The 19,210-nt window shown below is 53.3% G+C and overlaps 1 protein-coding gene across 2 annotated transcripts; it reads left to right on the top strand.

The window, feature by feature from the left end:
- The first annotated feature begins 446 nt into the window (after positions 1-446).
- ENTPD4 (ectonucleoside triphosphate diphosphohydrolase 4) lies at positions 447-18,745 on the top strand. 2 transcript variants are annotated; one of them, XM_054396721.1, is made up of 12 exons: positions 447-531; positions 1,336-1,533; positions 5,042-5,247; positions 7,190-7,340; positions 7,532-7,635; positions 9,081-9,140; positions 10,966-11,096; positions 12,955-13,121; positions 14,061-14,385; positions 15,786-15,871; positions 17,008-17,169; positions 18,268-18,745. In XM_054396721.1, exons 1-12 carry the CDS (start codon positions 524-526, stop codon positions 18,491-18,493), a joined length of 1,824 nt encoding a protein of 607 aa, XP_054252696.1. In that variant the 5' UTR covers positions 447-523; the 3' UTR covers positions 18,494-18,745. The 2 variants fall into 2 exon arrangements, with proteins under 2 accessions (XP_054252696.1, XP_054252694.1); XM_054396719.1 differs by having other exon boundaries at positions 10,966-11,120.
- The last annotated feature ends 465 nt before the right edge of the window (positions 18,746-19,210 follow it).

The following is a 19,210-nucleotide window of genomic DNA, read 5'->3' as shown; positions in this document are numbered from 1 at the left end:
GGCCATGGTTTAGTGGTGCTCTGGCAGTGCTGGGTTTAAAGGTTGATCTTAAAGAGCTTTTCCAACCAAAATGATTCTGTGATTCCATGAATTTCCTGTAGTTTGTACCTCATGCCCCTTGTCACTGGGCACCACTGAGAGGAGAGTTCACTTCCTTCTTTACATTCAGATATCTCTGTGCATTCAGGATTGCTGTCTCCTCTCCACTTAAACAATCCTCTGATCATCTGAGAGACACTTCAGCACCTTTATCATCTTGGTAGCCCTACACTGAACTCCCTCTGTGTATTTCTTGTCCTGGGGAGCCTCAGGCTGGACCTAGCACTCCAAATGTGGCCTCACAGAGCAGAGGGGAAGGACCTGCTGCTAGTGCTCTTCACACTGCTGTCATCTCTGGTTTCTTTTTCATTCAGGAACAGAAGAGCCATGGCTTTGAGAAAGGTTGATGTGCCTTGTCAGGCTGAGGTGACTGGCTGATGTTTGAAACACCAGCTGGGCTTTCTGTCTGCTGGTCACACCCAAAATGGGGAGGTAAGAATGCCAAAGTGGGGAGAAAAAAAGAATGCCAAAGTGGGGAGAAAAAAAGAATGCCAAAGTGGGGAGAAAAAAAAGAATGCCAAAGTGGGGAGAAAAAAAAGAATGCCAAAGTGGGGAGAAAAAAAAGAATGCCAAAGTGGGGAGAAAAAAAAGAATGCCAAAGTGGGGAGAAAAAAAAGAATGCCAAAGTGGGGAGAAAAAAAAGAATGCCAAAGTGGGGAGAAAAAAAAGAATGCCAAAGTGGGGAGAAAAAAAAGAATGCCAAAGTGGGGAGAAAAAAAAGAATGCCAAAGTGGGGAGAAAAAAAAGAATGCCAAAGTGGGGAGAAAAAAAAAGAATGCCAAAGTGGGGAGAAAAAAAAGAATGCCAAAGTGGGGAGAAAAAAAAGAATGCCAAAGTGGGGAGAAAAGAAAGAAAGAATGCCAAAGTGGGGAGAAAAGAAAGAAAGAATGCCAAAGTGGGGAGAAAAGAAAGAAAGAATGCCAAAGTGGGGAGAAAAGAAAGAAAGAATGCCAAAGTGGGGAGAAAAAAAAGAATGCCAAAGTGGGGAGAAAAAAAAGAATCCCAAAGGAGCTGCCAGGCAAGCTAATGATAAATTCATGGCTGATGATGAACTCAGAGATGGGAAAAATGTCTTGAGTACCCTCAAGCCAGGGAATGGGCAAAGCAAAGCTTGAGCAGAGCAAGCTACAAGAATCTGTTGGGGTCTGGAATATGTTTTGCTTTTTTTTCTGGGGGGGAAGGGGTGGGTAATAAAGTCAATTGTTAAAGCAGATTATCCTCTTTTTGAATTTTTAGGATCAGCATCTCGTGTTTGCTTCCTGCTTCCTGGCACTTCAGCATCTCTCCAGTGGGCTGCCCACGTGTCCTCAACACCACTTTGAGGCAGATCCTGGTGGTAGGAATTCTGGCTGCTGCTGTCTCTCTGCTTTACTATTCCCTGGTGCTCATCAGGAACAAGTATGGGCGTGCCTACAGGGACAAAAGGCTCCACAGGTGAGGGAGCTGGAAAGGGTCTTGTGGAGGGGAATGAAAGGTAGTTTGGGGAGCAAAAGAGAAAACCCTCACAGCTCCTGTCTGTAAAAGACAGGGGGGGGTTAGGAGAGCTGTGGTTGGTAGGTCCAGAGAAGGTTCTCCTCCCCTTCTGTGCTGCTCTGCTGAGGCCACATCTGGAATGCTGTGTCCAGTTCTGGGCCCCTCAGTTCAAGAAGGAGCTCAGGGAAATGCTTGAGAGAGTCCAGTGCAGAGCCAGAGGAACATCTCCCTGCTGAGGCCAGGCTGAGGGAGCTTTGGAGCTTGGAGCAGAGGAGCCTGAGGGCTGCCCCCATTGCTGGGGATAAAGCTGTGCAGGGCTGGAGCCAGGCTCTGCTCAGGGATGGCCAAGGACAGCACAAGGGGCACTGGGGGCAAGCTGGAGCAGAGGAGGTTCCATGAGATCATAAGGGAAAACTTTTTCATTGTGAGGGTGCTGTAGAGCTGGAGCAGCTGCCCAGAGAAGTTGTGAAGTCTCCTCTGGAGACGTTCAAAACCCACCTGGATGTGTGCCCTGCCCTGAGTGATCCTGCTCTGGCAGGGGGCTTGGACTGGATGATCTCCAGAGGTCCCTTCCAACCCCTCCCATTCTGTGCAAATGTAGGAGTGGAACATCCTGACCTAAGCTGCTTTTAATATCTCAAGAATTCAGGTTTAGATTATCTTATCTTGTGTATCTGCAGCAGCTCAGTCAAACAACAGGCACAGAAATCATGGAATGCTGTAGGTGGGAAGGGACCTTTCAAGCTCATCCAGTCTAACCCCCTGCAGCCAGCAGGGACATCCCCAACTAGAGCAGGTTGCTCACAACCAACCTGACCTGGGGTGGTTCCAGGGATGGGGCAGCTCCTACTTCTCTGGGCAGCCTGGGCCAGGCTCTCACCACCTCCCTTCCTTCCTTCTCTGCACTCCAAATCTCCCTTTTCTAATCCAAACCCTCCCCTACCTTGTCCTGTCACAAGAGGCTCTGCTCCAAAAGTCTATCCCCAGCTTTCTGAGCAGCCTCTTTAAGTCCTGAGTGGCCACCAGAAGGTCTCCTTGGAGCCTTCTCTTCTCCATTCTTGTCCTGTCACAAGAGGCTCTGCTCCAAGAGTCTATCCCCAGCTTTCTGAGCAGCCTCTTTAAGTCCTGAATGGCCACCAGAAGGTCTCCCTGGAGCCTTCTCTTCTCCATTCTTGTCCTGTCACAAGAGGCTCTGCTCCAAGAGTCTATCCCCAGCTTTCTGAGCAGCCTCTTTAAGTCCTGAGTGGCCACCAGAAGGTCTCTCTGGAGCCTTCTCTTCTCCATTCTTGTCCTGTCACAAGAGGCTCTGCTCCAAGCCTGTCCCCAGCTTTCTGAGCAGCCTCTTTAAGTCCTGAGTGGCCACCAGAAGGTCTCCCTGGAGCCTTCTCTTCTCCATTCTTGTCCTGTCACAAGAGGCTCTGCTCCAAAAGTCTATCCCCAGCTTTCTGAGCAGCCTCTTTAAGTCCTGAATGGCCACCAGAAGGTCTCTCTGGAGCCTTCTCTTCTCCATTCTTGTCCTGTCACAAGAGGCTCTGCTCCAAAAGTCTATCCCCAGCTTTCTGAGCAGCCTCTTTAAGTCCTGAGTGGCCACCAGAAGGTCTCCTTGGTGCCTTCTCTTCTCCATTCTTGTCCTGTCACAAGAGGCTCTGCTCCAAGAGTCTATCCCCAGCTTTCTGAGCAGCCTCTTTAAGTCCTGAGTGGCCACCAGAAGGTCTCTCTGGAGCCTTCTCTTCTCCATTCTTGTCCTGTCACAAGAGGCTCTGCTCCAAAAGTCTATCCCCAGCTTTCTGAGCAGCCTCTTTAAGTCCTGAGTGGCCACCAGAAGGTCTCCCTGGAGCCTTCTCTTCTCCATTCTTGTCCTGTCACAAGAGGCTCTGCTCCAAAAGTCTATCCCCAGCTTTCTGAGCAGCCTCTTTAAGTCCTGAGTGGCCACCAGAAGGTCTCCCTGGAGCCTTCTCTTCTCCATTCTTGTCCTGTCACAAGAGGCTCTGCTCCAAAAGTTTGTCCCCAGCTTTCTGAGCAGCCTCTTTAAGTCCTGAGTGGCCACCAGAAGGTCTCTCTGGAGCCTTCTCTTCTCCATTCTTGTCCTGTCACAAGAGGCTCTGCTCCAAGAGTCTATCCCCAGCTTTCTGAGCAGCCTCTTTAAGTCCTGAATGGCCACCAGAAGGTCTCCCTGGAGCCTTCTCTTCTCCATTCTTGTCCTGTCACAAGAGGCTCTGCTCCAAAAGTTAGTCCCCAGCTTTCTGAGCAGCCTCTTTAAGTCCTGAGTGGCCACCAGAAGGTCTCTCTGGAGCCTTCTCTTCTCCATTCTTGTCCTGTCACAAGAGGCTCTGCTCCAAAAGTCTATCCCCAGCTTTCTGAGCAGCCTCTTTAAGTCCTGAGTGGCCACCAGAAGGTCTCCCTGGAGCCTTCTCTTCTCCATTCTTGTCCTGTCACAAGAGGCTCTGCTCCAAAAGTTTGTCCCCAGCTTTCTGAGCAGCCTCTTTAAGTCCTGAGTGGCCACCAGAAGGTCTCTCTGGAGCCTTCTCTTCTCCATTCTTGTCCTGTCACAAGAGGCTCTGCTCCAAAAGTCTATCCCCAGCTTTCTGAGCAGCCTCTTTAAACCCTGAGTGGCCACCAGAAGGTCTCCCTGGAGCCTTCTCTTCTCCATTATTGTCCTGTCACAAGAGGCTCTGCTCCAAGCCTGTCCCCAGCTTTCTGAGCAGCCTCTTTAAACCCTGAGTGGCCACCAGAAGGTCTCCTTGGAGCCTTCTCTTCTCCATTCTTGTCCTGTCACAAGAGGCTCTGCTCCAAAAGTCTATCCCCAGCTTTCTGAGCAGCCTCTTTAAACCCTGAGTGGCCACCAGAAGGTCTCCCTGGAGCCTTCTCTTCTCCATTCTTGTCCTGTCACAAGAGGCTCTGCTCCAAAAGTCTATCCCCAGCTTTCTGAGCAGCCTCTTTAAGTCCTGAGTGGCCACCAGAAGGTCTCCCTGGAGCCTTCTCTTCTCCATTCTTGTCCTGTCACAAGAGGCTCTGCTCCAAAAGTCTATCCCCAGCTTTCTGAGCAGCCTCTTTAAGTCCTGAGTGGCCACCAGAAGGTCTCCCTGGAGCCTTCTCTTCTCCATTCTTGTCCTGTCACAAGAGGCTCTGCTCCAAAAGTCTATCCCCAGCTTTCTGAGCAGCCTCTTTAAACCCTGAGTGGCCACCAGAAGGTCTCCCTGGAGCCTTCTCTTCTCCAGACTGAGCATCCCCAACTCTCTCAGCCTGGCCTCATCCCAGTGTGCAACAAAATTCTTTTGCAGGTTAGTTTTGATGTTTTATTGTGGGGATTGAGTCCTTAGCAGGGGACACTTCAGGATCTTTTTTTTTTTTCTTGTCACAGCAGTGACAGCTCTGGGGGGGGGGAGGTTCCTGGGTTTGAAGCTGACGTGGGGGAAAGCTTCCCTGTGGCATTCCCCTGCCCCTTCAGTAAGCTTTAGTTCTCTTCCAGGTACCTTGCCAGAGTAACTGACACAGAAGCCACAGACACCAGCAACCCCAATCTCAACTATGGCATTGTTGTGGACTGTGGGAGCAGTGGCTCCAGGATCTTTGTGTACTGTTGGCCCAGGCATAATGGCAATCCCCATGACCTGCTGGACATCAAACAGATGAGGGACAAGAGCAGGAAACCAGTGGTGATGAAAATTAAACCAGGTACTGGACAGAGGGCAACCTCAGGGCTGGCTTTCTGGACACACAGGAACCTCCTGGGTGGCTCTCTGGGCAGAGAGGGACCTCAGGGGTGGGTTTCATGTAGAGGGGAACCTCCTGGCTGGTTTTCTGGACAGAGAGGAACCTCCTGGGTGGTTTTCTGGACAGAGAGGAACCTCCTGGGTGGCTTCCTGGAGAGAGAGGAACCTCCTGGGTGGCTCTCTGGACAGAGGGGAACCTTCTGGGTGGTCTTCTGGACAGAGAGGAACCTTCTGGGTGGTTTTCTGGGCAGAAAGGAACCTTCTGGGTGGTTTTCTGGGCAGAAAGGAACCTTCTGGGTGGTTTTCTGGACAGAGGGGAACCTTCTGGGTGGTTTCCTGGAGAGAGAGGAACCTCCTGGGTGGCTCTCTGGACAGAGGGGAACCTTCTGGGTGGTTTCCTGGAGAGAGAGGAACCTCCTGGGTGGCTCTCTGGACAGAGGGGAACCTCCTGGGTGGTTTCCAGGACAGAGAGGAACCTCCTGGGTGGCTCTCTGGACAGAGGGGAACCTTCTGGGTGGTTTTCTGGACAGAGAGGAATCTCATGGGTGGCTCTCTGGACAGAGGGGAACCTTCTGGGTGGTTTTCTGGGCAGAGAGGAACCTCCTGGGTGGTTTCCAGGACAGAGAGGAACCTCCTGGGTGGTTTCCAGGACAGAGAGGAACCTCCTGGGTGGCTCTCTGGACAGAGAGGAACCTTCTGGGTGGTCTTCTGGGCAGAGAGGAACCTCCTGGGTGGTTTTCTGGGCAGAGAGGAACCTTCTGGGTGGTTTTCTGGGCAGAGAGGAACCTCCTGGGTGGTCTTCTGGACAGAAGGGAACCTTCTGGGTGGTCTTCTGGGCAGAGAGGAACCTCCTGGGTGGTTTTCTGGGCAGAGAGGAACCTCCTGGGTGGTCTTCTGGGCAGAGAGGAACCTCCTGGGTGGTCTTCTGGGCAGAGAGGAACCTTTTGGGTGGCTCTCTGGACAGAGAGGAATCTCCTGGGTGGCTCTCTGGACAGAGAGGAACCTTCCTGGGTGGTTTTCTGAATAGAGAGGAACCTTCTGGGTGGCTCTCTGGACAGAGGGGAACCTTCTGGGTGGCTTTCTGGGCAGAGGGGAACGTCAGGAGTGATTTTTCTGGATAGAGAGGGACCTCCTGGGTGGTTTTTCTAGACAGAGGGGAACCTCAGGAGTGATTTTTCCGGACAGAGAAGGACCTCAGGAATGGTTTTCTGGACAGAGAGGGACCTCCTGGGTGGTTTTCTGGACAGAGGGGAACCTCAGGAGTGATTTGCTGGACAGAGAAGGACCTCAGGGATGGTTTTCTGGACAGAGGTGAACCTCCTGTGTGGTTTTCTGGACAGAGGTGAACTTCCTGTGTGGTTTTCTGGACAGAGAGGGACCTCAGGGGTGGCTTTCTGGAGAGAGGGGAGCTTCAGGGGTGGTTTTGTAGACAGTCACCTATCCTAACTTGGGCTTTTCCAACCCCCCATGTTTTCCAGGTGTCTGGGTAAAGGAGCCTTTTGAGTTTTCAGTGTTGTGCTTCTCCAGGTCTCTTTGGGTTTGGATTGCAGCCAGCTGTGGTCAGTTTGAAAGCCTGAGACAGGACACTGGCAGATTTCTGTGTGGAAGGGGAGAGGACTCTCCATGGCCTAAGACAGCTGCTGGTTGAGTTTGTTTGTTCTTTTTTTTCAGTGACTAAATAATTGGCTCCCTGTGAAGCCCTCTGAAGCAGCTCTGGGCATGATCCACCTGGCACAGGGCTTTGTGTCTTGCTTAGAGGATGACCCAAGCTGAGCTTCATCTCTGTAGTGATTCCCTGGCTTTGCCTTTGGCTTCTGTTGGTTATCCAGATTTTTCCCAGCTGCCAAGCTGAGTTGCTTCCCTCTCCTCCTCCTCCTCCTCTTCTTCCTTCTCCCTTTCTGCAGGCATCTCAGAGTTTGCCAGCTCTCCAGCAAAGGTCAGTGATTACATTTCCCCCCTTCTCAGCTTTGCTGCTGAACATGTGCCACGTGCAAAGCACAAGGAGACTCCTCTCTACATCCTCTGTACTGCAGGGATGAGGATTCTGCCAGAAAGGTGATTTCCTCTCTTTTTCTTTTTCAGCCTTTCCCACCCCAATCCTGCCCTGCCTGACTGTTTGTTCAGGGTTTTTCTTTGGGTGGTTTTTTGTTTTTGTTTTTTTTTTTTTGGTTTTTTTTTTTTGTTTTGGTTTTGGTTTTGGTTTTTTTTTGTCTTTTTTAACTGTGCAAAATGTGCTTCTTGGGCAGCCAGCAGAAGGCAATCCTGGAAGATCTGCTCACTGATATCCCCGTGCAGTTTGATTTCCTCTTCTCAGACTCCCACGCAGAGGTGATTTCAGGGAAGCAGGAAGGTGAGCTCCATTCAGATTCCCTTGGGGATGTTTATTGCTTTCATAATGCAGCTTGGAATCGTTTATTGATTTTAATTCTTTTTTTTTTTTTTTATTAATTTTTTTTAAATGCTTTTTAAAACCCTGCTTTGATTGAGAGCTTGGCCCTCAGCAGCAACAGGAGATCGTCTGCTGTGATCTTCTGACCCCCTTCTAAATGTGTTCTAATCAGCAGTGAAAGTTTAGCAGGAATTGTGGTTCATTTTCTCTGCTTTTGGGGAGGGAGGGGTAAGAATGAAGCACAAGGGCTTGATGGGAGAAACAGGGCAGGGAGAAATGGTTTCTGAAGGAGCCATGGCTTGATGTGATCAGCTTGCTGAGAGACTTAAAATCACAGACCCATGGAGTGGCTCAGGTTGGAAGGGATCTCAGAGATCATCTGCTCCTATTTCCCCACCATGCCCAGGGACACCTCTCAGCTAGACTCAGCTGCTCATGGCCTCGTCCAGCCTGGCCTTGAGCACCCCAAGGCAGGAGGCAGCCACAGCCTCCCTGGGCAGCCTGTCCCATGGGTTGGGTTGGAAGGGAACTTAAAGATCAGCCAGTTCCAGCCCCCTGCCACAGGCAGGGACACCTCCCACCAGCCCAGGCTGCTCAAAGCTTCATCCAGCCTGGCCTTGAGCACCTCCAAGGAGAGGGCATCCTGGGCAGCCTGTGCCAGACTCTCACCACCCTCACACTCAACAACTTCTTCCTCAGCTCCACTCTAACCCTGCTCTGCCTCACCTTCAAACCATTCCCCCTTGGCCTGGCTCTAGACACCCTCAGCAAAAGTCTCTCTGCAGCCTTCCTGCAGGATCCCTTCAGCTATTGCAAGGCAGCTCTGAGGTCCCCCTGGAGCCTTCTCCTCTCCAGGCTGCACACCCCCAGCTCCCTCAGCCTGTGCTCACAGCAGAGCTGCTCCAGCCCTTGGAGCATCTTTGTGGCCTCCTCTGGCCTCTCTCCAGCAGCTCTGTGTCCTTCTTGTGCTGGGGACAGCAGAGCTGGAGGCAGGATTGGAGGTGAGGTCTGAGCAGAGCAGAGCCCAGGGGCAGAATCCCCTCTCCTGCCCTGCTGCCCACACTCCTCTGGCTGCAGCCCAGCTCACAGCTGCCTGCTGGGCTGCAGGAGGGCACTGCTGGCTCCTGGGGAGCTGCTCAGCACCCAGCACCCCTAAGCCTCTTTCCACAGTGCTTTAAATCCCTTCAAAATCACTTCTGCATTAATGTATTGAATTGGGATTGATATCACTTGGCAGAGAAGGCTGAGAAGAACTGGTCAGGAATCTTTTGCACTTCTAAGAGGTTTATATAATGAGAGATGAGCAGTGATCATCTTCCCTCCTGTGCAGAAGATCCTCTTTGTTTTCAAGATGCTGTGTGTCAGGTCTGCCTGAAGTGCTCCAATCTCTTTTCTTAACCACACAGGAGTTTATGCATGGATTGGCATCAACTTTGTGCTTGGAAGATTTGAACATACAGATGATGGTGAGTATCTGGACTGGGAGCTGGATCTTAGGGAGCACCCCCAGTACATTTCTACAACAGGGACCTGCTGGAGAGGAGCCAGAGGAGGCCACAGCAATGCTGGCAGGGCTGGAAGCCCTCTGCTGTGAGGCCAGGCTTGAGAGGGTTGGGGTTGTTCAGCCTGGAGAAGAGAAGGCTCCAAGGAGAGCTTCTGGTGGCCTTGCAGGGCTTGAAGAAAGCTGGGGAGAGACTTTTGAGCAGGGCTTGTTGTGACAGGCCAAGGGGGGATGGTTTGAACTGAAAGAGGGAGATTCAGGCTGGAGAGAAGAGAGAACTGAGGGTGGTGAGAACCTGGCAGAGAGGTAGGAGCTGCTCCATCCCTGGCACCATTGCAGCTCAGGTTGTTTGGTGCTGTGAGCAACCTGCTCAGGTTGGGGATGTCCCTGCTGACAGCAGAGGGCTTGTGCTGGGTGAGCTTCAAAGGTTCCTTCCCACCCAAAGCAGTCTGGGAGTCTATAGTTCAATGATTGCTTTGCTGTCAGTGTTGCTGCTGTGCTTTTAGAGCCAGGAATTGGTGGAGATTCATGGAATGGGTTGGGTTGGAAGAAATCTTAAAGCTCATCCAGTTCCAACCCCTTGCCATGGGTAGGGGACACCTCCCACCAGCCCAGGTTGCTCCAAGGCCTCATCCAGCCTGGCCTTGAACACCTCCAGGGAGGGGACATCCCTGGGCAACCTGTTCCAGTGTCTCCCCAGCCTCACCAGGAAGATTTGCTTCCTAATCTCCAGTCTCAATCTCCCCTCTCCCAGCTCAAAAGCCATTGCCCCTCACCCTATCTGAGCCCCTCAGTTCAAGAGAGATGTTGAGGTGGTAGAATGTGTCCAGAGAAGGGTGGTGAGGCTGGGGAGGGGTCTGGGGCACAGGGCTGGGGAGGGGTCTGGGGCACGAGGCTGGGGAGGGGTCTGGGGCACAGGGCTGGGGAGGGGTCTGGGGCACAAGGCTGGGGAGGGGTCTGGGGCACAAGGTTGGGGAGGGGTCTGGGGCACAGCCCTGTGAGGAGAGGCTGAGGGAGCTGGGGGTGTTCAGCCTGGAGGAGAGGAGGCTCAGGGCAGACCTCATTGCTGTCTGCAACTACCTGAAGGGAGGTTGTAGCCAGGTGGGGTTTGGGCTCTGCTCCCAGGCTACCAGCAGCAGAAGAAGAGGACACAGCCTCAAGCTGTGCCAGGGGAGGTCTAGGCTGGAGGTGAGGAGGAAGTTCTCCACAGAGAGAGAGATTTGCCATTGGGATGTGGTGCCCAGGGAGGTGATGGAGTCCCCATCCCTGGAGGTGCTCAAGAGAAGCCTGGATGAGGCACTCAGTGCCATGGTCTGGTTGATTGCTCAGGGCTGGGTGCTAGGTTGGACTGGATGGTCTTGGAGGTCTCTTCCCACCTGGCTGATTCTATGATTCTGTCACTCCCAGCCCTTTCCCAAAGCATTGCAGAAGACCTCTTCAGTCCAGAGCCCAGGCTGGATGTGGCTCTGGGCAGCCTCCAGGTTGGATGGAGTCTTGAACAACCTGCTCTAGTGGGAGGTCTCCCTGCCCATTGCAGGGGGGTTGGAACTGGCTGATCCCTGAGGTCCCTCCCAACCCTAACAATCCTCTGAATCTGTGTGGCTTTGTTATTTTGCTGTGAAATGTCCACAATCTGCACTGCTCCCCAAAACCCCCCAGGAGCTAAGTGGCTGCAGGGCGCTGCTGCTTTCGGCCTCGCCTGCGGAGGAGGAGGAGGAGGAGGAGGAGGAGGAGGAAGGGGAGGAGGATGGGGAGGGGGTTGTTTCTCACTGCTTTGTTGTTCTCTCCAGAGGATGAAGCAGTTGTGGAGGTCCATGTGCCAGGCAGTGAGGACAAGGAGGCCATCTTCAGAAAGAGGACAGTGGGTATCCTGGACATGGGTGGAGTGTCGACTCAGATTGCCTATGAAGTCCCTAAAAGTGTAAGCTTTGCCTCTTCACAGCAGGTTATTATCTGTGCACCTTCCTTCTTTTCTGTTTTGGATTGATTGCTTTTCATGCATTGGCCTTGTTCTGTGTTTTAGGTTTTGTCCAACCCCCTCCCTCTCCCCTCCACCCACCCTGTTTCTTTTGTGTCCTGCCCTTCTTCATTTACATCCCATGCCAAAAAAAAAAAAAAAAAAAAAAACACACACAAAAAGAACACCAACAACAAAAAACAAAAACAACAAACCCACAAAGCAAAGGAAGGGAAGATAAAAGCTGGCAGAATCCTTCCTCAGCTGAGCAATTCACATGTCGTGGGCATTCAGAGAGTGGCTTTCAGTCAGTGTCATTTGCCACTGACTGGGTTGGGGTTTTTCTTCAATGGGCCTGGATTCTGTGGCTGTGTGCATGCAGGGATGCAAATGTGTGTGGGAGTTAAGAGGTTGCACTTTGGGTGCTGTGTGGTTGCATTCACTGTGGTGCTGTGTGCTTGCATTCATTTGGTGCTGTGTGGTTACATTCACTGTGGTGCTGTGTGCTTGCATTCACTGTGGTGCTGTGTGCTTGCATTCACTGTGGTGCTGTGTTTCTCTTCTGTGAGATAGAACCAGGCCACATCTGGAGTCCTGGGTCCAATTCTGGGCTATCCAGGTCAAGAGGGACAGGGAAGTGCTGGAGAGAGTCCAGGGCAGGCTGGGAAGCTGCTGAGGGGCCTGGAGCAGCTCTGGGAAGAGCAAAGGCTGAGAGCCCTGGGGCTGAGAGCCTGCAGAAGAGCAGCCCCAGAGGGGAGCTGAGCAATGCTCAGCAAGAGCTAAAGGAGCTGTGGGGGGCAAGAGGCTGGGGCCAGACTCTGCTCACTGGTGCCCAGGGACAGGCCAAGGGGCACAAAGTGGAACCCAGGAGGTTCCACTTAAACATAAGGTAAAAATTATTCACTTTGAGAGTGGCAGAGCCCTGGAGCTGCCCAGAGAGGTTGTGGAGTCTCCTTCTATGGAGAGCTTCCAACCCCCCCCGGCCATGTTGGTCCTGGGCAAGCTGCTGTGGGTGCCCTGATGGAGCAGGGGGCTTGGACTGCATATCTCTAGAGGTTCCTTCATAACCAGTCTAGTCCTGCTCTGCCTCAGCCTCAAACCATTCCCCCTTGGCCTGGCTCTGGACACCCTCAGCAAAAGTCTCTCTGCAGCCTTCCTGCAGGATCCCTTCAGCTATTGCAAGGCAGCTCTGAGGTCCCCCTGGAGCCTTCTCCTCTCCAGGCTGCACACCCCCAGCTCCCTCAGCCTGTGCTCACAGCAGAGCTGCTCCAGCCCTTGGAGCATCTTTGTGGCCTCCTCTGGCCTCTCTCCACAGCTCTGTGTCCTTCTTGTGCTGGGGACAGCAGAGCTGGAGGCAGGATTGGAGGTGAGGTTCTGAGCAGAGCAGAGCCCAGGGGCAGAATCCCCTCTCCTGCCCTGCTGCCCACACTCCTCTGGCTGCAGCCCAGCTCACAGCTGCCTGCTGGGCTGCAGGAGGGCACTGCTGGCTCCTGGGGAGCTGCTCAGCACCCAACACCCCCAAGCCTTTTTCTTCAGGGCTGCTCTCAACCCACTCTGCCCCCAGCCTTAAGTTGTGCCTGGGATTGGCCAGACCCAGCTGCAGGGACAATCTCCTCTTAACTTCATGGAGAAATGACTTAGAGCAGGACTAGCAGTGAAGGCCTCAGGTTTGGCTCTCACCTGGGCATTAATTTTAGAGCAGGTTGCCCCAGTCCAATGTGCACTGGAGTCAGCCAAGAGCTGCAGCTGGTTGCTGCTCACTGCTGTGTCATCTTTGGGTTCTGGCTCCTGTCATCTCATCTCACTGCTTGTGTCCCTACAGGAGGAAGTAGCCAAAAATTTGCTTGCAGAGTTCAACCTGGGTTGTGATGCTCATCAAACTGAGCACATCTACAGAGTCTATGTTGCCACCTTCCTTGGCTTTGGAGGAAATGCAGCACGGCAGAGATACGAGGACAGCCTCTTCGCCAGCACAGTGCTCAAGAACAGGTAGCTGGCTGCAGGGATGTGGGTTCTGGGCATCACTTTAGGCTCACTAAGCCCCTAACTGAACACCAGTTCTGGTATCCCCACCATAAGAAGGACAAAGAACTCTTGGAGTGGGTTGAGAGCAGCTCTGAAGAAGGAGACTTAGGGGTGTTGGGTGCTGAGCAGCTCCCCAGGAGCCAGCAGTGCCCTCCTGCAGCCCAGCAGGCAGCTGTGAGCTGGGCTGCAGCCAGAGGAGTGTGGGCAGCAGGGCAGGAGAGGGGATTCTGCCCCTGGGCTCTGCTCTGCTCAGACCTCACCTCCAATCCTGCCTCCAGCTCTGCTGTCCCCAGCAGGAGAAGGACACAGAGCTGCTGGAGAGAGGCCAGAGGAGGCCACAGAGATGCTCCAAGGGCTGGAGCAGCTCTGCTGTGAGCACAGGCTGAGGGAGCTGGGGGTGTGCAGCCTGGAGAGGAGAAGGCTCCAGGGGGACCTCAGAGCTGCCTTGCAATAGCTGAAGGGATCCTGCAGGAAGGCTGCAGAGAGACTTTTGCTGAGGGTGTCCAGAGCCAGGCCAAGGGGGAATGGTTTGAAGGTGAGGCAGAGCAGGGTTAGAGTGGAGCTGAGGAAGTTCTTCAGTGTGAGGGTGGTGAGAGTCTGGCACAGGCTGCCCAGGATGCCCTCTCCTTGGAGGTGCTCAAGGCCAGGCTGGATGAGGCTTTGAGCAACCTGGGCTGGTGGGAGGTGTCCCTGCCTGTGGCAGGGGGCTGGAACTGGCTGATCTTTAAGTTCCCTTCCAACCCAACCCCTGCTGTGACTCCATGATTCAGTCAAACTCTTCCCTTCCAGAGCCTGCTGCACGCCGTGCTGAAGTCTCTGGAGCTGAGGCAGCTTTTTGCTGCTGCTGTAGCTCGAGAGCTTGGATGTTCCTGATGTGGTTCCTGTGCTTGCTCTCCCTTGCAGGCTGCTGGGCAAGCAGACTGGTCTGACTTCTGATTCACCCTACCTAGATCCCTGCCTGCCCCTGGATGCTCAGGATGAAATCCAGCAGAACGGGCAGGTCCTGTACCTGCGGGGAACAGGAGACTTCCAGCTCTGTCGTGAGCTCATCCAACCCTTCATGAACAAGACCAATGAGACACAGACCTCTCTCAATGGTGTCTACCAGCCTGCTGTGCACTTCCAGAACAGTGAATTCTATGGATTCTCAGAGTTCTACTACTGCACTGAGGATGTGCTGCGCATGGGAGGAGATTACGACGCTGCTAAGTTTACTAAAGCTGCAAAGGTGAAGTGTTCCTGGGAGTAAACCTTGTCCAGTGCCATGCTCCAGGCTGCAGGCAGGGTGGTTGGAAAGCTGCCCAGTGGGAAAGGACCTGGAGATGGCAGCTGGCTGCTCAGCATGAGCCAGGTTATGCCCACATGGCCAAGAAGGCCACCAGCAGCCTGGCTTGGATCAGCCTGGAGTGGCCAGCAGCAGGGTCGGGATTGTCTCCCTGGACTGGACACTGCTGGGGCTGGATCTCAAACCCTAGGTTCAGTCTTAGGCCTCTCACTCCAGGAAGGACATTGAGGAGCTGGAGCAGGTCCAGAGAAGGGCAACCAAGCTGGTAAAGGGTCTGGAGAACAGGGCTGAGGAGGAGCAGCTGAGGGACCTGGGGGCTGTTCAGTGTGGAGAAGAGGAGGCTGAGGGGAGACCTTCTGGCTCTCTCCAGCTCCCTGAACAGGGATCAGTGTGTGTTTCAAGTCAGGCTACAACAAAAAGCAGAGGACTGTGACCTACTTGGTCCATGTCCTGAACAGGAGACAATCTATTTTTACCTCCCAAGTACAAGACCAAAGAGTTTGAGTGCCACTGAAGATGAATTTAACCACAAATACCAGGTTAAGATAAATAAAAACAGAGTGGCTGTGGCCCTTTGGGACATGGTTTAGTGGTGCTGGGTAGAAGGTTGGACTTGATGATTTTAGAGGTCTTTATGGAGAAGAGAAGGCTGCTAGAGCAGGTCCAGAGGTGGCCATGAAGGTTGGGGAACTTCTCTTATGAAGACAGGCTGGGAGAGTTGGAGTCGAGAAGGCCCCAGGGAGACCTCAGAGCAGCCTTCCAGGGTTTGAAGGGGGCTACAGGAGAGCTGGGGAAGGACTTTGTGCAAGGGCTGGGAGTGACAGGACAAAGAGGTGATGGCTTCAGACTGGAAGATTGATTGAGATGAGACATTAGGAGGAAATTCTTCCCCGGGAGGCTGGTGAGGCACTGGGAGAGGTTGAGCTGTGGAGACTCCAAGCCTGGCAGTGTTCAAAGCCAGCTTGGATCACCGAACGCCAGGTTGGAAAGGACCCTAAGGTTCCAACCTGGATGAGGCTTTGAGCAACCTGGTCCAGCAGGAGGTGTCCCTGCCCATGGAACTGGATGCTCTTTAAGATCCCTTCCAACCCAAACCATCCTGAAAACACTGCAGGAACCTCCCCTTGAGATCAGTGCTCTGAGTTCAGAGCAGTGGGGTGGCGAGCTCTCACTTCTGCACTTCTCCAGCTTTTGCTCTTTCCACAGCATCTTATCCAGTGCTTCATTTCCAGGCCAGAAGCAAGGCTGAAATCTTTCTTCTTTGTTGGTTTGTTTGTTTTGGTTTCTTTTTTTTTTTTGTTTGTTTTTTTTTTGTTTTTAATTCCCCCTCCCTTCTCCTGCAGGATTATTGTGCCACGAAGTGGTCTGTGCTGCGGGAACGTTTTGACCGTGGGCTTTATGCCTCGCATGCTGATCTCCACAGATTGAAGTAAGTGGTTTGTGTGTTTGCTCAGCACATTTTCATTCAGCCACACCTGGGCCAAGGGTTGGAGGAGGTCAAGGTGATGGCCAAATGATCCAGTTCAGTAAATCATGGGAAGGTGTGAACAGGACCTTTCAATATTGCATCAGCCGTCAAAAGAGAGGAGGGGGGAAAAGAAATCCACCAAGGGCTGGTGGATGACAACTGCTCCATGGGGCAGCAGAGTGCCCTGGTGGCCAGGAAGGCAAATGGGATCCTGGGGGGGGCATTAAGAGGAGTGTGGCCAGCAGGTTTTCCTCCCCCTCTGCTCTGCCCTGGTGAGACCTCACCTGGAATACTGCATCCAGTTCAGTAAATCATGGGAAGGTGTGAACAGGACCTTGCAATACTGCATCAAAAGAGAGGAGGGGGAAAAAATCCACCAGGGGCTGGTGGATAACTGCTCCATGGGGCAGCAGAGTGCCCTGGTGGCCAAGAAGGCCATTGGGGTCCTGGGGTGCCTTCAGAGGAGTGTGGCCAGCAGATCCAGGGAGGTTCTCCTCCCCCTCTGCTCTGCCCTGCTGAGACCTCACCTGGAGTACTGCATCCAGTTCTGGGCTCCTCAGTTCAAGAGGGACAGAGATCTGCTGGAGAGAGTCCAAGGAAGAGCTACAAGGATGACTGAGGGACTGCAGCAGTGCCTGGGGAGGAGAGGCTGAGAGCCCTGGGGGTGCTTAGTCTGGAGAGGAGAAGACTGAGAGGATTTAATAGTTGTTTATAAATGTCTCAAGGCTGGGGAGCAGGAGGCAGGGGCCAGGCTCTGCTCAGCTGCACCCTGGGACAGGACCAGGGGTAATGGATATAAACTCCAGCACAGGAGGTTCCACCACAACATGAGGAGGAACTTCTTCACTGTGAGGCTCACAGAGCTGCCCAGAGAGGTTGTGGAGTCTCCTTCTCTGGAGCCTTTCCAGCCCTATCTGGATGTGTTCCTGTGTGACCTGTGCTGGATTCTCTGCTCCTGCTCTGACAGGGGGGTTGGACTGGATGATCTCCAGAGGTCCCTTCCAACCCCTAGCACCCTGTGAGCTGTGATCAGGACGTGTCTGGTGGAGCTCTCTCTAAGCACTGCTCTGACCTTCTGCCACTCTTCTTTCCCTTAGGTACCAGTGTTTTAAATCTGCCTGGATGTATGAAGTGTTCCACAGTGGCTTCTCTTTCCCTGTCACTTACAGCAATTTGAAAACAGCTCTGCAGGTTTATGACAAGGAGGTGCAGTGGACCCTGGGGGCCATTCTCTACCGAACTCGCTTTTTACCTTTGAGGTACCAGCTCTGCCCTGCAGGGCCTGCAAAGAGCTTTTGGGTGGAAAGTGTGGGATTTTGGTGAAGGGGGAAAAGTGTGGTGATAGCAAAGCAGCTGAGAGGTAGGGGGAGAGGAGAGGTTCCTAGTGTGGCCTTGGGAGAATCCGACAGGAAGGCTACAGAGGGACTTCTGCTGAGGGTGTCCAGAGCCAGACCAAGGGGGAATGGTTTGAAGGTGAGGCAGAGCAGGGTTAGAGTGGAGCTGAGGAAGAAGTTCTTCAGTAGGATGAGGGTGGTGAGAGTCTGGAACAGGCTGCTCAGGGAGGCTGTGGATGCCTCCTCCCCATGGGTGTTCAAGGCCAGGCTGGATGAGGCCATGAGCATCTGAGTCTAGCTGAGAGCTGTCCCTGCCCATGGCAGGAGGTTGGAGCAGATGATCCCTGAGGTCCCTTTCAGCCTGAGCCATCCTATGATATTTCAGGTAGCTCAAGTAATCCTTTATGAAGACTGTTGCACTAACTCTGCCCTACTGAGGCCACATCTGGAGCATTATTTTGGGCTCCTCAGTTCAAGAGAGACAGAGAACTACTGGAGAGAGTCCAGTGGAGGGCCTTGAAGATGCTGAGGGGCCTGGAGCAGCTCTGTGAGGAGCAAAGGCTGAGAGCCCTGGGGCTGAGAGCCTGCAGAAGAGCAGCCCCAGAGGGGAGCTGAGCAATGCTCAGCAAGAGCTAAAGGAGCTGTGGGGGGCAAGAGGCTGGGGCCAGACTCTGCTCACTGGTGCCCAGGGACAGCACAAGGGGCACAAAGTGGCACCCAGGAGGTTCCATGTGAAGAGGAGGAGAAAGTTGTTTGTTGTGAGGGTGCTGGAGGGCTGGAGCAGGCTGCCCAGAGAGGTTGTGGAGTGTCCTTGTGTGGAGAGCTTCCAACCCCTCTGACCATTGTGCTCCTGGGCAAGCTGCTGTGGGTGCCCTTGAGTAGATGATCTCCAGAGGTTCCTTTCCAGCCTCACAACTCTGAGCTCCTGTCCAACACGAGCTCCGTCCCATGGGGCTGAGCCACTTCAGAGGCGGAACTTTGGTTTGCCACTCGACCCCATGCCCTGCCTTTGGTTCTTCACAGAGACATCCAGCAGGAGAACTTCCGTGGCAGCCACTCACACTGGAGGAGCTTCTCCTTTGTTTACAACCACTACCTGTTCTCTGCCTGCTTCCTGGTCGTGCTGCTCTCCATCCTCCTCTACCTGCTGCGCCTGCGCCGCATCCACCGCCGCACGCCCCGCAGCTCCTCCTCCCCTGCCCTCTGGATGGAGGAAGGTCTCCCACCACAGAAGATGCCAGGCCCCTGAGGAGATGCTGGGATGGAGCTGTGCTTTTGTTGGACTCACTGCAAACACACACACACACACAAAAAAAAAAAAAAGCCATTTTTTTTGCCTCAGGGTTCCTCCTTTTTGTCCCTTTCAAGCATCGAAGAAGCAGATTTGCGCCCAGAGGGTGTGACAGAGAAGGACTTTGGAGAGAGGGGAGTGTGGGGGTCAGCTTGGCTTAGTCTCACCAAGCTTCATCTGCCAAAAATCACTTTTTTCCTTTTTTTTTTTTTTTTTTAAATTGGAAGATTGCACTTTTTTGTGTGTCCTGGGAGTGAGCAGAAGCTCACTGGCAGGCAGTGAGTAGCAGCAGCTTCAGCTCGGTGTGGTCAGAGAGTTGAGTGTGAGGAGGAAGGAGGCTCTGAAGGAGGTTTTCTTTTCTTTGCCAGGGGCCAGGATTGCTGACACTCCTCAATTCTGAGTCTCCTCAAGTCCAAGGAAAGAAAAAAGTGCAGGGTTCTCAGGAAGGAAAAAAAAAAACAACCCTTTTAGGTCAGCTTTTGTGTTCTGCAAACAGTATTGTGAGGGAAAGGAGAGGATTCAGGTTGGATGTTAGGAAGAGGTTTTGCCCTGTGAGGGTGGTGAGAGACTGGCACAGGTTGCCCAGGGAGGTGGTGGAAGCCTCATCCCTGGAGGTTTTTGCAGCCAGGCTGGAGGTGGCTGTGAGCAACCTGCTGTGGTGTGAGGTGTCCCTGC

Source organism: Indicator indicator, chromosome 38 (genome assembly GCF_027791375.1).
Source record: "Indicator indicator isolate 239-I01 chromosome 38, UM_Iind_1.1, whole genome shotgun sequence".
NCBI classification, from domain to species: domain Eukaryota; kingdom Metazoa; phylum Chordata; class Aves; order Piciformes; family Indicatoridae; genus Indicator; species Indicator indicator.
Note: the sequence above shows the minus strand (reverse complement) of the source record. Positions and strands in the feature narration are given on the sequence as shown.